This window comes from Anser anser (genome assembly GCF_964211835.1).
Source record: "Anser anser genome assembly, chromosome: 27".
NCBI classification, from domain to species: domain Eukaryota; kingdom Metazoa; phylum Chordata; class Aves; order Anseriformes; family Anatidae; genus Anser; species Anser anser.
This window is the reverse complement of record NC_139748.1, coordinates 3,034,841-3,047,032: the sequence shown is the minus strand read 5'-3', so window position 1 is coordinate 3,047,032 and position 12,192 is coordinate 3,034,841. Positions and strand designations below refer to the sequence as shown.

The 12,192-nt window shown below is 61.7% G+C and overlaps 1 protein-coding gene across 1 annotated transcript in view; it reads left to right on the top strand.

Moving 5' to 3' along the window:
• Positions 1-12,192, top strand: part of MAPKAPK2 (MAPK activated protein kinase 2) — a gene marked incomplete at its 5' end in the record, with an annotated part of 26,377 nt that extends 14,185 nt beyond the window's left edge. Inside the window, 9 exons of the mRNA XM_083812560.1 lie at positions 6,518-6,657; positions 8,385-8,449; positions 8,920-8,999; positions 9,107-9,233; positions 9,615-9,690; positions 9,786-9,910; positions 10,037-10,122; positions 10,228-10,308; positions 10,682-12,192. Coding sequence (XP_083668686.1) covers positions 6,518-6,657; positions 8,385-8,449; positions 8,920-8,999; positions 9,107-9,233; positions 9,615-9,690; positions 9,786-9,910; positions 10,037-10,122; positions 10,228-10,308; positions 10,682-10,825 — 924 coding nt within the window. The 3' untranslated portion in view covers positions 10,826-12,192. The remainder of the gene's footprint in view (positions 1-6,517; positions 6,658-8,384; positions 8,450-8,919; positions 9,000-9,106; positions 9,234-9,614; positions 9,691-9,785; positions 9,911-10,036; positions 10,123-10,227; positions 10,309-10,681) is intronic.

The window sequence follows — 12,192 nt, the reverse complement described above, 5'->3', positions numbered from 1 at the left end:
GAAGGACATTTCCTCCCTGGGACTGTGTTGCTGCTCCTCCGGACACATCGCCGTGGCACAAACCAACGGGAGGACGAGGTCTGGGGGCTGAAGGCTCTTGTCTGCTGCTCCGTGCACGGGCAGCCCACAGGGAGGTCTGCTCGCCCCTGGGTGCTGCCGGCGGGGAGGATGTAAATGTAACGTAAAGGTCCGTGTGTGAGCCCCGATGATGTGGGGGAGGTTTCCTGAGCCGCATGTTTTGTCATTGGTGTGCTGTAACTGAACGATAAGTGTACCTGCATTGGGTAACTTCATTCCTCTTACGGGCCCTGGGACTTGCAGTTTGATTTCTCTTCCGGAGTTCAAGACCAGGCAGCGCAAGGGGAAGCCGGGCTCCCTCCTGCTCGCTCTGTCCCAGCGGCGTTGGGGCTGGGGAGCTCCCTGGGGGGCTTGGTTGCGTGGGGCGATCCCCCAGGGGCTCCCAAATGCTCTGGTACTAGCGGCAGAGAAAAGAAACGGGGGACGCGGTCAGTTGGTCATCCCGGTCCCTGCACAGCACGTTCAAAGGGTCCGGCACCAGCTCTGCGAACGTGTCACGCAACTGGTGCCAGTTGGCAACCGGTTCACTTGAAAAGATTGGAAGAGGCAAATCCTTTGAAGAGAAACCATTTTGCTTTATTAGGGAAAAACGTTCCTCGCCTTGCTGCTGCCTGGCCAGGACAGCCCCTGCTCTACTTTCCTCCTGATAACGTGGGCGGGTGACAGCTCGCAGGTCTGTGCTGCGAGTTCATTCCTCGTGCGTCGGGAGCAGGTTACTGTAACCCCCCGGCGTGGGCTGCTCCGTGGGGTGTCCTGCTGCTGGAGGGTCCTCAAAGGCACGGCTCCTGCACAAATAACATGTGTGCTGCTGTACTGGGGGCAGGTGGAGCACCAGTGATCAGGGAATGTAGGGAAATAGGATACCCCGGCTGCAGGAGCAGCCGATGTGCCCGCATGAGCGTGGAGCCGGAGTCTCGGTGGCCGCCGCAGCAGGTGAGCAGCCGACGCTGGTGTCCAAAAATGTTCAGCTCCCTAAAATGCTGCATAGCAAAGGGCACGCTCCCCTGGCAGCCTGGTCCCATGACGTCGGGCTCTGGGGAAGGGGCGGCTCGGCTCCTCGCCCCATCCCACCCCGCGGCAGGCGCTCAGCATCTCCGCGGCTGGGTGCTGGGGACGCTCCCCGTGTGAATCCCGCCGTGAGTCACGGCGAAGCATCGTGCGAGGGGGCGGCGAGGCTGAATCAGGACGCGCGCAGGCGAGGGACCGTGAGCCTGTGTGCGCGGCTCCAGCTCCCGTGTTTGCTCTGCTCTCTTCCTTCCTTCCTTCCTGGCTCCCACCCACCTTCCCCACAGCTCGCCTGTGATTGCAAAGGGAAGCCCCTTACCCCGGCTCAGCCTGGGCAGAGCTTTTGCCGGCAGCAAACATGGGCTGGGGGCTGAGGGGCTGGGCACGGAGGGGCTTTGTGACTGTGGAAGAGGAGTCCCCTGCCCTGCCTTGGAGACCCGTACCAGCCCCGGGGGCTGTGAAGCTGTAGGGTGATGCAAGAGAGCGCGGCTCCCGCACGCTGCTGCCTGCCCTGGTGTTCCCCGCCTGCTCAGCCAAAGCCTTTGAGGTGTTGGCCTGCAGCCCTGGGCAGTCCAGAGGGTGCCCGGGTTGGCGGCCCCGGCCTTTACTTGCTAACTGGAAGTGGTTGCTCAAAGGTCAGGGTGTCTGCGGAGCGCCGGGGCAGCTCCTCTGCAAACCTGCTAGCACCCAGCGGGCTCGCGGGGGCTGCAGAGCAGAAAAATTGGCTCAGCCGGCTGCTTTGAGGGGCAGCGGGTTCGGAGAGGTTTGGGAGCGAGGAGCTTGAGGATGAGGTAGCATTTTGCTAGGGAACAATTCAGAAGCGCAAACACCAAAATCTTCTTTACGCAGCCGCGTTTGACGCACGTCCAACCCTGTGTAAACGCACGCCACTGCCCAGCTTTTGCTCCAGGGCTTTTTTTGTAAAGCGCGGTGGTTACGGAGAGAGCGGGGCACTGGCTCGTTGCTCCCCACGAGGCCGGCAGCGGAGGCGCTGAGCCCCGCGGCGCTGCCCTTGCCCTCCGTCCGCGGACGCTTTCGTAACCCGGATCCGGTTACGGCGCGCGGTGCCTGCGGTGCTGCTGCAGCCGCGCTGCTCCCGGCCCCCCGAAGGCAGAGGTGCTGCGGGTCAGCCCCGTCCCTCCCCACGGCTTCTCTCGGTGCTCGGCAGACTCCCAGTATCGGGACAGTCACCCTCTGCCTGGTGCTGGAGCATCCCCCTGCTTAGTGTTGGTGGTCGGTCTTTTTTTTTCCCCGGCTTTGAGCAATGTTCCCAGCTGTCCATGGGTTTCTCCGTGAAAACACGAATTCCCGTTGGTTTCCCATCTGAAGGCGTCGAGCTGGGTCCGCAGGAGCCGCCCCGTGGAAGGAGGCAGCAGGGCTGGGGACGGCTGAGCTGCACCTGGCTGTGTCTGGCGGGCGGCCCCTACCCTGCCGTCACCCTCCCACCTGGGCACGGGTAACCCGGCCGTGCCGCCGACCGCTTGGCTTGCCAAATCCACTCCTGGAGCTGCTCTGAAGCCCTGGGTGGCCCCCACCGTGGGCTGGGGTGGGCGAGAAGGAGGGGGCAGTTAACCCTTTCTGGGCCTTAGGGAGACACAAGGTGCTTTTCTGATCCCAGCCTCTTCCTCGCAAGCCAAGGAATATAAATATTGCTGCGGCCTTGGGCCGCCCTGGATGCCAGAGCTAAATTGGGGACACGGGCAGCGTTACCAAACACACCCAAATGCGTTGGACAAGTGACCGGACCAAGCAGCAGACTGTAGAAAAATAGCTTCGCTTTGCAGCACTAAGATGGTGTTAATTCAATCTGGGGGCAGTGGATAAAGCCCTGAGCAGCAACTGGGGGACATCAGGGCTCGCTTCTCCCTGGATGACGAGGATAAACCACTTTTTGTCTCTCTCCCCACCTTCCACGAACGCGCGGTGATGTATTTTAACCAGAAATTGAAAAAGGTGGTGTTGGGGCCGGCTGGCTGGATGTTTGGTGTTGGTTCTGCGGGGGTTTCAGGAAGGGTTCGGCCGTGCCCGATGGGCGCCGTGGGGAGGCGCAGAGCAGGCGGGGACGCGGCGCTCAGAATAGCCGTGACCGTGCTGCTGAGGCTCGCAGGGCTCTGTGCTGATCCCGTTACGTGCCGATGCCACCGAGCTGCCGGGGAGGAGGGCGCTGCTTCCACTGGGTCTCTCCATCCCACCCAGCGCAGCGGCTGGAAGGAGCGGCGAGGAGGAGAAGCAGGAGCAGAACAGCCCTGTGTGAGTGCCACGGGCGGTGCGAGCCCCGATGGCAGCGCGGGGTCTGCGTGCGTGGGCAGCGCGAGCACCCCCCTCCCGTGGGCTCCTTCCCTTGCCCGCTGGGGCTGCCAGCAGCCCAGCACCCTCCTGCCGGCCCGTGGGATGCTTTTACCATGGCGTGGGCATTGCCACATCCCTTCTGCATCCTCCGGACCCACTGCGGCACCGATGCAGCCTCGCAGGGTCTGGCCTCTAGCTGGCACCGGGAACCTTTCCCAAAAGGCCCAGCTTGTTCCCTTAACGAGGCTTAATCTCCTCCATCCCACAGCTAACAGGAAATCGGAGGGAGGCCGGGCTGTTTGCTGAGCCGAGGTGCGGGGGGTGTTCTGAAGGCTGTCAGGCAGCTGTTTACTTGCCTGTGGGTGCCCGAGTACAAAAGCAAATGTCACGGCTGTGCTGGCACAGGTAATGGAGGCGGCTGCCTCCCAGCTCGTTGGAAATACAATTAAGCTCCTTTAAAAGCGCTCGGAGTGACCTCTGAAAATTGGATATATGTTTCTGTACCTCTCCTGTTTGTTCTGCTTAGCGTTATGCTAACTGTCTGCTTCCTGCTGCTCAATTTTCCCTGTGTGTAATTACAATTTCGTTTCTTTTTTCCCTTTTTTTCTTTTTCTTTTAAACTTCCTGACTCCCCACCCAGGCTTTTTGGGGCAGAGCCGTGAATAACAAAGCTTTTCTCCAGGCCCTGTCCCTGCCCTGCCGCCTGGCTTCTTCTCGGGGCTGGCGGGGCTTGGAGGGGCTGCCAGCCTTCTGCCCCGCGCCCCACCTTCGCCAGAGGCTGTTGTGCCCACCCCAAGCTATCACACGGAGGTGCGGAGGTGCCCTGGGCTGTACCGGGTGGGATTTTGTGGGTTGGGGTCCCCTGGTGCTGGGGACGGGTGGCTTGGTGGGATGGGAGAGGCCGTGCCCTCCCCTCATCGCCTCTCCTGTCTGTGAAGCTGCCTTCCAGCGCCGGAGCTGCGGGGAGCTTTCCGAGGCAGCCGTGGCCGGGAGCGCCTCGAGTGCCTCCTGCCCTCTCTCACGACTCGGTTCTTGCTTTGCTTTTTATAGCCCCGGTGCTTCCTGTTTGCTTAGCGGCCCTGAAGCCGGCACAGGGGCTGCGAGCGCTGGTGGTGTCCTCGGGGCTGGGGCTGGGGCTGGCGCTCTCCTCTCCGCCTTCTGCGGTCGTCGTCGCCCTTCCCTCCGCTCCCCTGGGCACCGCCGAGTCCCAGCGTTTGGGGCAGGAACCCCGCTCGCTACCGCCCGGTGGCAGGGCCGGGGATGCGGGGAGGGACGTGACCGAAAACCCAGGCACGTGGGTGAGGGCTCACGGGCGGGTGTCGGGGTTGTCCCCATCCCTGTGGCAAAGGGCGAGCGCAGTTGCAGGCAGGATTGCAAATTGCTGTTCCTCTGCCAGGGCTGACATCGATGCAGGTGGGCACAGCTGCCGAGCATTTCATTTATAAGAGGGCAGCTCACGTCTTTTGGGGCCAAAGCAGGTATTAGCCCTTGTCGCAGAGCACGCTGCACCTGGAGTGGTATTCTAGCTGTGATTTTGGGTCCTGTCACCCCGGTGGCAGCCGCCTGGGCTGTCTTGTTGCAGCACCAGGTCCTGAGCGGATGATTAGGCTGTCGCATGCTGCAAAATGACCAAACCTGATGTTTCCTGCCTGTGCACAGCCCTGGGGCTGTTTCTCTCCCCTCCGTAGCGTGCGTCCCCCCCTGGGGATGGGGTGTTCCCATCTGCCCTGCCGGTCACCTCTCCTGTCCACACTGCGGCCAGTCGGAGGGATGTGGGGACAGCCTTTCCAGCAGCCAGGATGCTCCGGAGGGAGCTGTGGAGATGCGGCATTATTTTTTTTTAAGGCCAGCCTGTTCTGGGGCTGGAGCCACCGCTGCCGAGCCGGCGTTGCAGACCCGGTCCCGGCTGGGGGCAGCGGGTGTTGTGCTCCACCGAGCCCGGCCCTGAGAGCTGCTGGAGGCAGGAAGGAAGATGAAATGCACTCAGGATAGACACTGTTGTTGCTCTATATTTAGGAGTATAATAATTAAGGCTGGTTGTTTATCCTGACAAACATGGTAATTAATAGTCCGTGGCAGACTAGCTAATCCTTCCTGCACCTGGGAACTGTGAGTTGTCTCTGGGAAGGGCAAGGGCCTCATTAAAGGGCTGCTGCTGCTTGGGAGAAAAGCCTGCTATTTAGGGAACATCTGGCTGTTCGCTTTGTCCCCTCCTTGGGCATGCATGCCGTGCTGCTGGTGGCCTCCGAAGCTGCTCCTGCATCGTGCCCGTGCGTGGGGGGGCCCCAAGCAGGACCATGTGCCTGTCCCACGGAGCAGGAGGCTGATGTTTTAAACCAGCGGTGGTGGCTGGGTGCAGATGGTGGCCCTGGGGGCAGGAGAGGATGGGCAGCGTGTGGCTGCAGGGCTGTGCCAGCGTGTGGCCGCGGGGCAGAGCGCGGCTGCCTGGGGGCTGCGAAGGGCAGGGTGAGGCCGTTTGGTGGCACGCGGGGATGCAGTGCTGCTGGTACGGCGTGAAGAAGCTCATGAATGCAGTGAGGAGTCGCGCTGGTTGGTGTCACGCTGGCAGGGCACTGGCTGCACACCTCTCGGGTGGGAGACAGGCGACAGGCAGCTGGGATAAGCTTCCGAAGCGAGGCAGCGAGGGCAAGCAGCTTAAGCTGTTGTAAGGATGTGGGAGGAGAAGGGTACAGAGGAGTCCTTGGGGAGCAAGACCGATTAAACTCCTAATGCACAAGCCTGGCTTCTGCTGGAGCGCTTTGGTACTGCTGCTGGGACGGAGGAGCAAGTGAAAGCGCTCCCCGGGACATCTGCGTTCCCTGCAACTGCTGCTTTTGCTCTGTCCTCCGTCCAGGGTCACCGGAGGGGGGTCGGGCGTTCAGGTGAGGGTTAACAGGACGGAGCGAGCCCCGTCACCCTCCCGGGCGCCTCTCGGGGCGGGTGGCTTCGCGCTGCTCCCGCTAGATGGGGATGGAGGCATTGCACTGAGCGCCCGAGCGCCTCGCCGCAGCCTGCAGGCAGCATCTGCGCTCGGGCTGCACCCCTGCGTGTCCCCAACCCGGGGCGCTGTGCCAGCGGGGCACTGCCCCTGCCTCTCCGGCAGGTGCCAGGCTGGGCGCTGACGGGGGTTTCGCTTCTCCCGCAGATGCTGCAGGATTGCCCCAAGGCCCGCAGGGAAGTGGAGCTGCACTGGAGGGCGTCGCAGTGCGCGCACATCGTCCGCATCATGGACGTCTACGAGAACCTCTACCAGGGGAGGAAGTGTCTGCTCATCGTCATGGAGTGGTGAGTCCTGGCTGCCGGCGGGCTCCCCTGCCACAGGGGTTGGGTGATGGGGAAGGGGGGACCCGGCCCCGTGGCGTGGGCACTGGGGCACCGTGGGGACGCCGGCCCCAGGAGAGGCGCAGCATTGAAGATGTTTGCAGGACGGACTTCCAAGGTGCTGAGCGCCCTGAGCGGGAGCGGCGCTGGCTCTGAGTCATTCTGAAAACTTGCTCGGCGCTCGGGAGGCTTCAGGCCTGGGTTCTGGTAGCAGATGGGTCATAACCAAACTGGCTTTGGCCATGGAAAGCCGGGGTAGTCGCTGGGTTCCTGGCACCCAGCGGCGCGGTGCGGTCTGCGGGGCAGCGAGCAGCCGAGCAGAAGCGCCCGGCGCAGCAGCTGCTGAGCGAGGCTGGCTCGGGTAGATGTCTGATATAACATGGGGAGGAGGAGGAATGAAGGGGAAAGTATTGAAACCACATCCCAACCGCAGCTGTGATTTACTGTAGCTTCCTTGCCAAAACCTCTCCCCTGGCAAGCCGGCAGGTTGCTTGGGGGGGGCCGAGGGGGTGAGCGGCGCGGGGAGCAGTGGGCAGGGCGGGCGGCACGGCAGGGGTGGGGAGAGGCGTCTGCGAACCGCGCCGGGCAGCTGCGGCCGGGAAGAGCTCGTGCGACGGGCGCATCTACCTGCGTGGGAAGGGAGCAGCTGAACGGTAGGAAACGAGTCCCCAGAGCGCTGACTGCTCCGTGCGGCTCGGCTGCGATGGCTCCCCGATGTCCGAGGGGCGTTGTGGGCGTAGTGCCCCGCACGGGGCAGCGTGTGGGCCGTAACGTGACCGTGCTGGGCCCAGGTGGCTCGGCGCTGTCCGTGTCGCAGATGTCCAGCTACGTCCAGGGCGCTCCCTCGAGATGCTCTCTGCTCTGGGAAAGCCGGGAGCCGTTTCTGCTCGAGTTAGATAAGACCGAGACAGGAAACGCTGTTATCCCTGTTCTCACGGAGAAGCGATCCCTGTTCTTATCCCTGATCTCTGTTGGAGTCGAGCCTTTCCTTAGGGTACCTGGGGAGCCTTTGATGGGGGCGGGAGCCGTGATGAGGTTTCCACAGCCCTCCTCCAGCGCCTTACCTGCGAGCTGTTGTGCTGCAAGGGGTCCGGTCCCTGCCTCTCCCCCCTACAAGCCGGTGTGAACTGTTCCACGCGGGTCACGCTGGTGGAGCCCTGTGCTGTGCCCTGGCCCTTGGGGCATTTAGGAGCTCCCCGAGCAGCCCAGTGTCTGCTGGGCACGTGGCCCCTCGCCAGCACCTCACCTGTGCAGCCGTCTGAGCTCAGCACTTCGCACGGCGCGGGGTTTGGGTTTGCGTACTGCTGAGCTCGGTCGCCTTGTGAGCTAAAGTAGGCCAAGCAGGCTGGGAGTGCTCTCACCACGGCAGAGCATTTCGCCGTCTTTACTGTAAATGCATTTTTGTGGCTTGGCACGGAGACCACGTCCGTTTGCACCCCGTGTCTCTGCAGCATGTGTGAATCCTCTGCCCTTCTCATTTCTGGAAGAGGGAGGCTCTGAAGCGCTCAGTGCCCAGAAGTGCCAAACGAAGGGCAGGGATGGAGAAGAGAGAAATTTACTGCTGAGCTTGTGCGGCGCTTGGCTGAGCGTCAAAGGCTTTGGTGCTGCTCGAGCCGGGGGCATCTCGCAGGGCTGCTGGCGAAGGCGCCGGGGAGCCCGCGCCCACCTAACGCCACCCGCTTCCCTTGCAGCCTGGATGGCGGGGAGCTCTTCAGCCGGATCCAGGACCGGGGAGACCAGGCCTTCACAGAACGGGGTACGGAGCCCGCGGTGCCCTGCGCTTTGGTCTCTGGGCCATTTCTTGCTGTTTGTAGGAGTGTCTCTGGTTCGGCCCGTTTCCTTGGTGGCCCTTTGAATTAGCAGCAGTTGTGTTTGGGGAACGAGGAATTCAGATGTGAGCGCCCAGCCCTTGATCATGGCCCTGATTTTTCCTGCTCAGTGAAGAGCAGAGCTTGGGAATGTTTTCTCAGCTTCCCCTGTGCACCACCCATCGCACGCCAGCACACAACACTCCCCCACGCTCCAAAAATGTGAATTCTGAGGGTATGGCTTTCAGAGCGAAAACACAGTCTGCGGGGTCGCTGCCTGGGAAGGGAGGTTTTGGGGAGAGGAAGCCCTTTAGACTGCAGCTGTGCTCTTTGGCTCCTGGTCTGTAGAGTAGCCCAGGGAGCAGTGCTCGTTGTAACTCACTTGTAAATGCTTTCAATGGCTTCCTTGCTGCTTCAGAGGCTTCAGAGATAATGAAGAGCATTGGGGAAGCCATCCAGTACCTGCACTCGATCAACATCGCGCACCGGGACGTGAAGGTACCACGCTGCGCACTCACCCGCGGTGCTGAGCCCTGCCTGGCCACAGTGCTGCCGGGGCTGCTGCCAGCCCTGCCGCTCACCTCCTGTCCCTTGTCTTTCCACAGCCGGAAAACCTCTTGTACACCTCCAAAAGGCCCAATGCTGTGTTAAAGCTCACTGACTTTGGCTTTGCTAAAGAAACCACCACGCACAACTCCTTGGCCACGCCGTGCTACACGCCGTACTACGTGGGTAAGCTCCGAGCGCTCCCAGGTCTGCAGGGCTGGGGGGGGTCACAGCAAGGGGGGAGGCTTGGAGGGGGCCACGCTTGCACCCCTGAGGTGCAGCCCTTTGGCTTTGCGCCCACCGTGACCTGATCACAGAGGGGCGTTTGGGACGGCTCCTTGCCGGGTGCTTTGTACTGCTCTCGGTGCAGGCACGCGCTGCATTCGCTGCTTCGGGGGGGTGAAGCTTTGCCTGTGTGTGTGGGCTGAGCCCCTGCACGTGCACAGCACCAGGCTCAGCACTGCATGGGCAAAGCGGCTGTGCCTGTGCTGCAGCGTCCCCCATGCCCCAAGGGCTCCATCTGCCCCCCAGCACCCCCACACCGTGTGTCTGCCTCTCTTTCACCAGCCCCCGAGGTGCTGGGCCCGGAGAAGTATGACAAATCCTGTGACATGTGGTCCCTCGGCGTCATCATGTACATCCTGTAAGTCACCCGGTCCCTCTCCATCCCAGCGGGTACCGGGGGCTCCCCCCGAGCCCGGGCACCACGCACTGACTCTGCCCCCCCGCTCCATGCAGGCTGTGTGGGTACCCCCCCTTCTACTCCAACCACGGCCTCGCCATCTCCCCCGGCATGAAGAAGCGGATCCGCATGGGCCAGTACGAGTTTCCCAACCCCGAGTGGTCGGAAGTGTCGGAGGAAGGTAAAGGAGGTTGTGGGGGGGGGTTGAACGGGGCTGGGGTCTGCTGGGGGGGCACATGTGGGTGTTTTGGGGTTGGGGGAGCTGCCTGGGCCCTGCTCACACACCTCCCCATGCACCCTCTTGCAGTGAAGCAGCTGATCCGCAACCTGCTGAAGACGGACCCGACCCAGCGCATGACGATAACGGAGTTCATGAACCACCCCTGGATCATGGTGAGCGCAGGGCTGTCGGGCAGCAGGATGGGGACGGGGAGAAGGTTGGGGACAGGGTGGGGGCACCCCTGGCTCCTGGCTGATGCTGCCCCGCTCCCCCCGCAGCAATCCATGCAGGTGCCGCAGACGCCGCTGCACACCAGCCGCGTGCTGAAGGAGGAGAAGGATCTGTGGGAGGACGTGAAGGTAAGGCCCTGGCCCGCTGATTTGGGCCCTGCCACGCTCTGTGCTCCACGTGCCGTCCGGTTCTGCCTCCCCCTCACGCTGGGAGGGTCTCAAGTTGGGCCGATTTGTGCTGGAATTGCAATTCGGTGTAAAATTGGAAAGCAAATGGCTCCCAGGGGGCACGCTGAGCTCCCTGTGCTGTCCTGTGGATGGGGTGGGGGGCTGGAAAAATTGCCTGGGGGTCTGTCAGTCCCATCCCACAACTTGCTCGTGAGCAGCAGGACCACGGGAGGAGGGCGGGGGGGTCCCTGCCCTGGGGGGTCCCTGACCCGGGGGGGTCCCTGCTGCCCCGTGGCGGTGCTGACGGGCGCTGCGCTGTGCCCCCTCCCCGCAGGAGGAGATGACGAGCGCGCTGGCCACCATGCGAGTGGACTACGAACAAATCAAGATCAAGAAAATCGAGGATTCCTCCAACCCTTTGCTCATGAAGAGGCGAAAGAAAGCCAACCCTGCGGAGCCCACAGCGCTCCCCCACTGAGGGCACGAGCACCGGCGGCCCTCGAGAAAGCAATAACTATATATATATATTTTTTAAGAAAAAGACACAAAGAGACTGACTGTTCTATCAAGCGCATGGAATTCAGACATTTATACCAGACTAGTTATTTTTAGCTACTCACCTGTGTTTCTGACCTTTCTGGAGCAGGCGACGCGATATCCCCGTCAGATCCACGCGCGTCGGCCGGGGGGTTCTGTCCTGTAGGTGGATGACACCGATAATTGGATTTTATTTTCTTCTTTTGTGAAACATTTCGGCTTTTTGTTTTTTGTTTTGTTCTCCTTCCTTCCAAAGACATGGAAATTCCTGTGGTGACCTTTGTAGGGTATATAACGTATACGTATTTTTTAAAAACTACTGTAGAGCTGAAACCCAGGCAGCGCGGCCCTGGGAGCGCTGGCTGGAGGCAGGCTTCGGGCAGGGGGACAGGGATGGGGACGGGGACGGGGAGCTCCCTCCCCATGGGGGGACAGGGATGGGGAGCTCCCTCCCCACAGGGGGACAGGGACGGGTGCAGGAGGGCGCACGCTGTTCGCCGGCCTGGAAATCTGCTGCTTTTAAAGCATGCTTTGGGGGGGGAAAAAAACCAAACAACAAACACCACCAAAAAAAAAACCAAACCCAAACCAGCAAGCCCTCCCTGAACTGGAAGCCTCGACGCTGCCCGGGGCGCGCAGGGCTCCCCGCGAGGGCCGCGTGTCTGTGCTGCTGTCTGTCTGTGCGTGGCTGTGCGTCGTGTCCGGCGGTACGGAGGTGCTGCCTCCCCCCTCCGTGACGCCCGCCGGGGTCTGTGTGTGCCTGCGATCCAGTTCTGACCTCAGGGGTTGGCGGGGGGAGAGGTGGGAGGCCGCTGCCCCCCCTGCGCCCCCCGCTCTGTGCAGGGCAAGGATGCTCCCCCCTGCCTCCAGCCACCCCTTCTGCCCCCCCCAGAGCGAGATGCTGTGCTGGGGGGTCCCGGGGGTGATGCAGGAGATGGGGGTGCAGTGGTGCGGGGCTGGGGTCACTCTGTCCCCCCCCAGCCCCCCCAGTGTGGTTCGTGCAGGGGGGCTGGGAGCGATCCCCTGCTCCCGGAGCAGAACGGCTGCGCTGAAGTCTTTAGTCCATGAATAATTATTATTATTATTTGTCACAATGTTTCACTGCGTTTAATGTGTTTGAATGGGGAAAAAAAAGATTTTTTTAAGGCAATGTTTAGTTTTTAGGTGATCTTTTAGACACTGTATGGAATTTTAATTTGTTTTAAGAAGCAGTTTTTATCCATTTTTTTTTTTCCTCCGTCTGTTGGCTTATACTAATCTTCCTGGTCTGCTCTTCAGTCCTTTGGATTAAAGACACTTAATGCGTCA